The sequence below is a fragment of the Pagrus pagrus genome (assembly GCF_965226575.1).
Source record: "Pagrus pagrus genome assembly, chromosome: 10".
Taxonomy (NCBI): Eukaryota; Metazoa; Chordata; class Actinopteri; order Spariformes; family Sparidae; genus Pagrus; species Pagrus pagrus.
The window spans coordinates 318,459-326,810 of NC_140194.1; the positions used below are offsets into that span (position 1 = coordinate 318,459).

Consider the following 8,352-nt stretch of genomic DNA (forward strand, 5'->3'; position numbering starts at 1 on the left):
TCCTGGCTGGTCTGGCCTACAGAGTGTTTAACTGCACTCAGTACGTCCGTCACAGCACAGACCCGCCTCTACACACCTGAGCCGTGAGTACACCTGAGATCTATCACACCTGAGATCTATCACACCTGAGATCTATCACACCTGAGATCAATTATACCTGAGATCAATTATACCTGAGATCTATCACACCTGAGATCTATCACACATGAGATCTATCACACCTGAGATCAATTATACCTGAGATCTATCACACCTGAGATCTATCACACATGAGATCTATCACACCTGAGATCTATCACACCTGAGATCTATCACACATGAGATCTATCACACCTGAGATCAATTATACCTGAGATCTATCACACCTGAGATCTATCACACATGAGATCTATCACACCTGAGATCAATTATACCTGAGATCAATTATACCTGAGATCTATCACACCTGAGATCTATCACACATGAGATCTATCACACCTGAGATCAATTATACCTGAGATCAATTATACCTGAGATCTATCACACCTGAGATCTATCACACCTGAGATCAATTATACCTGAGATCAATTATACCTGAGATCTATCACACCTGAGATCTATCACACATGAGATCTATCACACCTGAGATCAATTATACCTGAGATCTATCACACCTGAGATCTATCACACATGAGATCTATCACACCTGAGATCTATCACACCTGAGATCTATCACACATGAGATCTATCACACCTGAGATCAATTATACCTGAGATCTATCACACCTGAGATCTATCACACATGAGATCTATCACACCTGAGATCAATTATACCTGAGATCTATCACACCTGAGATCTATCACACCTGAGATCAATTATACCTGAGATCTATCACACCTGAGATCTATCACACCTGAGATCAATTATACCTGAGATCTATCACACCTGAGATCTATCACACCTGAGATCTAAACCTGTCTGGTTTCTGGTTTTGTTTCAGGGACACGTGTCACGAGCTGCTCGGCCACGTTCCTCTGCTGGCTGATCCAAAGTTCGCTCAGTTCTCTCAGGAGATTGGTCTGGCTTCTCTGGGAGCGTCTGATGAGGACGTGCAGAAACTGGCCACAGTGAGTGTCCACAGTGTGTTTCTGTGTGCCATCTGATCCAGCAGCGCCCCCTACAGGCCACACTGATCACTGCACCAGGTCCTGAAGACAAGTGATCACATTCACAATACTCAATACATCAAACAAGATCATTAATCTCACAGTTTACTTTTTAAAATCTGAGATAATTCTCTTTAGAAAAGACCAGAGAAGAATCAGGAGCAGGCGGAGATCAAACTTTATTTATGTTATTCAGCGATTCTTTTATATGTGCCATATTAATATTCTGTGCAGGTTCGAGGAGATGGTAGTGATGACTGCTCGGTGTTTGGTGTACGATCACATAATTATAGGAGATGAAACCAAACACAACCGTTCATTGAAACACCTGATGAACACCATGGTGTGTGTGTGTGTGTGTGTGTGTGTGTGTGTGTGTGTGTGTGTGTGTGTGTTGAACAGTGTTACTTCTTCACCATTGAGTTTGGACTGTGCAAACAGGACGGTCAGCTGAGAGCGTACGGAGCCGGATTACTGTCGTCTATCGGAGAGCTCAGGGTAACACACACACACACACACACACACACACACACACACACACACACAGAAGCTTTAGAAGAAGCTTTAGAGGAAACTTTAGAAGAAGCTTTAGAAGAAGCTTTAGAGGAAACTTTAGAAGAAGCTTTAGAAGAAGCTTTAGAGGAAACTTTAGAAGAAGCTTTAGAGGAAGCTTTAGAAGAAGCTTTAGAAGAAGCTTTAGAAGAAGCTTTAGAGGAAACTTTAGAAGAAGCTTTAGAAGAAGCTTTAGAGGAAGCTTTAGAAGAAGCTTTAGAGGAAGCTTTAGAAGAAGCTTTAGAAGAAGCTTCAGAAGAAGCTTTAGAAGAAGCTTTAGAGGAAGCTTTAGAGGAAGCTTTAGAGGAAGCTTCAGAGGAAGCTTTAGAAGAAGCTTTAGAAGAAGCTTTAGAAGAAGCTTTAGAGGAAACTTTAGAAGAAGCTTTAGAGGAAGCTTTAGAAGAAGCTTCAGAAGAAGCTTTAGAGGAAACTTTAGAAGAAGCTTTAGAAGAAGCTTCAGAAGAAGCTTTAGAGGAAACTTTAGAAGAAGCTTCAGAAGAAGCTTTAGAGGAAACTTTAGAAGAAGCTTTAGAAGAAGCTTTAGAGGAAACTTTAGAAGAAACTTTAGAAGAAGCTTTAGAAGAAGCTTTAGAAGAAGCTTTAGAGGAAACTTTAGAAGAAGCTTTAGAAGAAGCTTTAGAGGAAGCTTTAGAGGAAACTTTAGAAGAAGCTTTAGAAGAAGCTTTAGAAGAAGCTTCAGAAGAAGCTTTAGAGGAAACTTTAGAAGAAGCTTTAGAAGAAGCTTCAGAAGAAGCTTTAGAGGAAACTTTAGAAGAAGCTTTAGAGGAAGCTTCAGAGGAAGCTTTAGAAGAAGCTTTAGAAGAAGCTTCAGAAGAAGCTTTAGAGGAAACTTTAGAAGAAGCTTTAGAGGAAGCTTCAGAGGAAGCTTTAGAAGAAGCTTTAGAAGAAGCTTCAGAAGAAGCTTTAGAGGAAACTTTAGAAGAAGCTTTAGAGGAAGCTTCAGAGGAAGCTTTAGAAGAAGCTTTAGAGGAAGCTTCAGAGGAAGCTTTAGAAGAAGCTTTAGAGGAAGCTTTAGAAGAAGCTTCAGAAGAAGCTTTAGAGGAAGCTTTAGAGGAAGCTTTAGAGGAAGCTTTAGAAGAAGCTTTAGAGGAAACTTTAGAAGAAGCTTCAGAAGAAGCTTTAGAGGAAGCTTTAGAAGAAGCTTTAGAAGAAGCTTCAGAAGAAGCTTTAGAGGAAGCTTTAGAGGAAGCTTTAGAAGAAGCTTTAGAGGAAGCTTTAGAAGAAGCTTTAGAAGAAGCTTTAGAAGAAGCTTTAGAGGAAGCTTTAGAAGAAGCTTCAGAAGAAGCTTTAGAGGAAGCTTTAGAAGAAGCTTTAGAAGAAGCTTCAGAAGAAGCTTTAGAGGAAGCTTTAGAGGAAGCTTTAGAAGAAGCTTTAGAGGAAGCTTTAGAAGAAGCTTTAGAAGAAGCTTTAGAGGAAGCTTCAGAGGAAGCTTTAGAAGAAGCTTTAGAGGAAGCTTTAGAAGAAGCTTTAGAAGAAGCTTTAGAGAAAGCTTTAGAGGAAGCTTTAGAAGAAGCTTTAGAGGAAGCTTTAGAAGAAGCTTTAGAAGAAGCTTTAGAGAAAGCTTTAGAGGAAGCTTTAGAAGAAGCTTTAGAGGAAGCTTCAGAGGAAGCTTCAGAGGAAGCTTTAGAAGAAGCTTTAGAGGAAGCTTTAGAGGAAGCTTTAGAGGAAGCTTTAGAGGAAGCTTTAGAGGAAGCTTCAGAGGAAGCTTTAGAAGAAGCTTTAGAAGAAGCTTTAGAAGAAGCTTTAGAGGAAACTTTAGAAGAAGCTTTAGAGGAAGCTTTAGAAGAAGCTTCAGAGGAAGCTTTAGAAGAAGCTTTAGAAGAAGCTTTAGAAGAAGCTTTAGAGGAAACTTTAGAAGAAGCTTTAGAGGAAGCTTTAGAGGAAGCTTTAGAGGAAGCTTCAGAGGAAGCTTTAGAAGAAGCTTTAGAAGAAGCTTTAGAAGAAGCTTTAGAGGAAACTTTAGAAGAAGCTTTAGAGGAAGCTTTAGAAGAAGCTTCAGAAGAAGCTTTAGAGGAAACTTTAGAAGAAGCTTCAGAAGAAGCTTTAGAGGAAACTTTAGAAGAAGCTTTAGAAGAAGCTTTAGAGGAAACTTTAGAAGAAGCTTTAGAAGAAGCTTTAGAAGAAGCTTTAGAAGAAGCTTTAGAGGAAACTTTAGAAGAAGCTTTAGAAGAAGCTTTAGAGGAAGCTTTAGAGGAAACTTTAGAAGAAGCTTTAGAAGAAGCTTTAGAAGAAGCTTCAGAAGAAGCTTTAGAGGAAACTTTAGAAGAAGCTTTAGAAGAAGCTTCAGAAGAAGCTTTAGAGGAAACTTTAGAAGAAGCTTTAGAGGAAGCTTCAGAGGAAGCTTTAGAAGAAGCTTTAGAAGAAGCTTTAGAGGAAACTTTAGAAGAAGCTTTAGAAGAAGCTTTAGAGGAAGCTTTAGAGGAAACTTTAGAAGAAGCTTTAGAAGAAGCTTTAGAAGAAGCTTCAGAAGAAGCTTTAGAGGAAACTTTAGAAGAAGCTTTAGAAGAAGCTTCAGAAGAAGCTTTAGAGGAAACTTTAGAAGAAGCTTTAGAGGAAGCTTCAGAGGAAGCTTTAGAAGAAGCTTTAGAAGAAGCTTCAGAAGAAGCTTTAGAGGAAACTTTAGAAGAAGCTTTAGAGGAAGCTTCAGAGGAAGCTTTAGAAGAAGCTTTAGAAGAAGCTTCAGAAGAAGCTTTAGAGGAAACTTTAGAAGAAGCTTTAGAGGAAGCTTCAGAGGAAGCTTTAGAAGAAGCTTTAGAGGAAGCTTCAGAGGAAGCTTTAGAAGAAGCTTTAGAGGAAGCTTTAGAAGAAGCTTCAGAAGAAGCTTTAGAGGAAGCTTTAGAGGAAGCTTTAGAAGAAGCTTTAGAGGAAACTTTAGAAGAAGCTTCAGAAGAAGCTTTAGAGGAAGCTTTAGAAGAAGCTTTAGAAGAAGCTTCAGAAGAAGCTTTAGAGGAAGCTTTAGAGGAAGCTTTAGAAGAAGCTTTAGAGGAAGCTTTAGAAGAAGCTTTAGAAGAAGCTTTAGAAGAAGCTTTAGAGGAAGCTTTAGAAGAAGCTTCAGAAGAAGCTTTAGAGGAAGCTTTAGAAGAAGCTTTAGAAGAAGCTTCAGAAGAAGCTTTAGAGGAAGCTTTAGAGGAAGCTTTAGAAGAAGCTTTAGAGGAAGCTTTAGAAGAAGCTTTAGAAGAAGCTTTAGAGGAAGCTTCAGAGGAAGCTTTAGAAGAAGCTTTAGAGGAAGCTTTAGAAGAAGCTTTAGAAGAAGCTTTAGAGAAAGCTTTAGAGGAAGCTTTAGAAGAAGCTTTAGAGGAAGCTTTAGAAGAAGCTTTAGAAGAAGCTTTAGAGAAAGCTTTAGAGGAAGCTTTAGAAGAAGCTTTAGAAGAAGCTTTAGAGAAAGCTTTAGAGGAAGCTTTAGAAGAAGCTTTAGAGGAAGCTTCAGAGGAAGCTTCAGAGGAAGCTTTAGAAGAAGCTTTAGAGGAAGCTTTAGAGGAAGCTTTAGAGGAAGCTTTAGAGGAAGCTTCAGAGGAAGCTTTAGAAGAAGCTTTAGAGGAAGCTTTAGAGGAAGCTTTAGAGGAAGCTTTAGAAGAAGCTTTAGAGGAAGCTTTAGAGGAAGCTTTAGAGGAAGCTTTAGAAGAAGCTTTAGAGGAAGCTTTAGAGGAAGCTTTAGAGGAAGCTTTAGAGGAAGCTTTAGAGGCAGGTACAGAGAAGCGATAGATTTCATATATTCAGTATTTCTGGATTATTTCTCTGTGGTCTGGAGCCAGTTCTCAGGCTTCTTCCCACCAGGACCCCCACAGCTCTACACTGGAGAAACAGGATTCAAACTAAATAAAAGTTCAGACGATGAAAAAGAATCAAATAGATAAAACTGGAAAAATAAAACTTTAAGCTAATTAAAGTAAAAAAGGTTTGAAGAGTGGTGTGTTGTTTCCACTGTCAGAGAGAATGATGCAGCTTCCTGGTGTCAGACTGAACATCATAGAGAACCAGTCTATACGTGGATGTTGTCATTTACTACACATGTACTGCAGAATTAAAAGTTAAAGTCAAATGTGTCTGTTGACAGTTTAATCAATAATTAACTAATAATTAATAGACTCATGGTTCCACCATCCCGACTGTTTTTTCCCAGCATGCCCTCTCCGATCAGGCCTGTGTGAAGATGTTCGACCCGAAGACGACCTGTAACCAGGAGTGTCTCATCACCACCTTCCAGGACGTTTACTTTGTCTCCGAGAGCTTCGAGGAGGCCAAAGAGAAGATGAGGTGAACAACAGACACACAAATTGCTTCAACACAGAAATGATCAAACTCCACCCAGATCACCAGCTGTGTCCTCAGTGTCCCACCAGTCCACTCATGTCTGTCCACAGCCATTACAGATGCTCATGATAGAGTCCAACAGACATGACAAACATCCCTGAAGTGTCCTTGAACCTCAGACTCTGCCAAATGATGTCATCGTATCACATGACCTTCTGTGTGTGTGTGTGTGTGTGTGTGTGTGTGTGTGTGTGTGTGTGTGTGTGTGTGTGACAGGGAGTTTGCTAAGACGATCAAGCGGCCGTTCTCCGTGTACTACAACCCGTACACTCAGAGCATCGACCTGCTCAAAGACACTCGCAGCATCGAGAACGTGGTTCAGGACCTGCGCAGCGACCTCACCACCGTCTGTGACGCTCTGGGCAAGATGAACACCTACATGGGCATCTGAAGCCGCGCTCTGATTGGTTGAAAACTTCAGTGACGCACCACAATGCTTCTCAACAACAAGCCGTGGAGCTGGTGTAGTCTGTGTTTAGTTTGGCTGATGATGCAGTTATTATAAATGTTGTGACTCATCAATTAATGTTTCATTTTATTGTCAGAGAGGATCTGATGAGTGCAGGAGAGAGGAACAGCTGGACCCGTCGTGTTGCTTCATCTGTGAGCTCTTTGTTTGTTTTTGTTCATTTTCTTCAAAATGATTTAAACCCAGTCGCTCCGTAACTTCCAACATGAAATAATCAATAAATGTGTGTGATTCATGTGAAGCTGCGACGAGCCGAGTCCAGTTTCTCCTCTTTAAAACACAAACGTTCATTTTCACCACAAACGGTGAAACCTTCAGATGATCCAGTTTAGTCAGAGGAGACATGAACCGATGATATGTAGAGCTCATCCTCCTCTTGATCTGCACCTGTCACTGATTGATTGATTGATTGATTGATTGATTGATTGATTGATTGATTGATGTGAGCTGGATGCTTGAGGCTCTTTATTGTTCTCTGTGTGTAACTTTAAAATCAGCTGTGAATAAATGAATTTATGAAGACAGATTTTTGTTTTTATAGAATAGAAAAACGTTATTTTCCAGCCGAGCAGGAGAACAGCAACGTGATTCAACAGAAAACCAGACACATCAGTAAAACAAATGTGTTCAGCTCACTCTCTCAGGATCAATCGGCTGCTCAACTAAAGGTTTCTGTGTGAATAAAAGTGATTGATTTAAACTGAATGATTGCAGGTGTGCATCCAGCTGCAGAGTTGATCATGTGACTGTGTGCAGGTGGAGCTCCAGAGCGAGGCCAGCTGTGGCTCAATTCAGGGTCTGCATCCTTCGAACGTCACAAGCTCCCATACCCCAAGATCCTTTGCGCGCCCGAAACAGAAGAAAGAAAGAAGGAAAATGGCGACACATCAAGTGGTGTAGATCGTCACTTTCGCGGGCCTGGGTGGTAGAAATCGTGACGTCAGGGTAAGGGGCGGGAGATCTTCGAAGGCTGCAGCCCCTGAATTGAGACACAGGCTGTGTCTCAATTCAGGGGCTGCAGCCTTCAAGGACGCGGCCTTTGCGGCCCACGAAGGCCGGGTCCTTCAGAGAGACCTTGAAGGCCTCGTCCACCGTTGTTAAATGGGACGGTCCAGCCTTCGGAGTATTTCCTGGTTGCCTCACCAGATGTTCCCGCCCCTTACCCTTACGTCACAATTATGAATGAAGAGATGCATTAAAATCTATTTTGGTTCAAATCTATCAAACGTGTACATTTATTTGTGTGTGTACAAAAATTCTAAATTGAATTATCAACATTACAAAATAAACATTAACCCATTGGTGAATAACAACTATATTTACCACAGCATCACCAGCGTCACGTGTTGTAACTGAAAGTTAACATCTGGAGGTTTTATAGTCCCCTGAAGTTTAACATATCTGGCGTTGGATGTTCAAATGACTAAAAACCGAGTATAAACCCATTACTTAAATTTGAATGTCATGTCTGCGCAAAGGATCTTGGGATATGGGAGGCCGCGAAGGATAGTAGCAGTGCGTCCTCCAAAAAGAGAGAAAAGAAGGCTGCATTTGAAGGAGCCTTGGAATTGGGACAGCCTTCGCGCGGCGTTGTGATGTAATTGGCCTTCAGATGCGCCCTTCGTGGGCTGCAGCCCCTGAATTTGGACACAGCCACTGTGTCTGTGAGGTGTCTGACATCATCAGAGGGAACCAATGAGCTGAGAGACAGACAGGAAGTCAGAGACAGACTGACATGATGGTTTGAGTCTGAACTTTATTGATGATCAGGAGAGTAAAGAACGTAACAGCTCCTCTCAGGTGTCTTTAAATGTCAGGTGTTCAGCCACAGGTGTGACCACGGACACATTTGC

General features: G+C 41.1%; 1 protein-coding gene across 1 annotated transcript in view; it reads left to right on the forward strand.

Annotated features, from left to right (window-relative positions):
- The window catches only part of LOC311263181 (tryptophan 5-hydroxylase 2-like), a 9,105-nt gene extending 2,086 nt beyond the window's left edge, over positions 1-7,019 (forward strand). The window contains 6 exon segments of the mRNA XM_084363104.1: positions 9-65; positions 67-83; positions 981-1,107; positions 1,549-1,644; positions 5,840-5,973; positions 6,247-7,019. Of these exon segments, the coding sequence (XP_084219230.1) occupies positions 9-65; positions 67-83; positions 981-1,107; positions 1,549-1,644; positions 5,840-5,973; positions 6,247-6,421 (606 nt within the window). The 3' untranslated portion in view covers positions 6,422-7,019.
- The last annotated feature ends 1,333 nt before the right edge of the window (positions 7,020-8,352 follow it).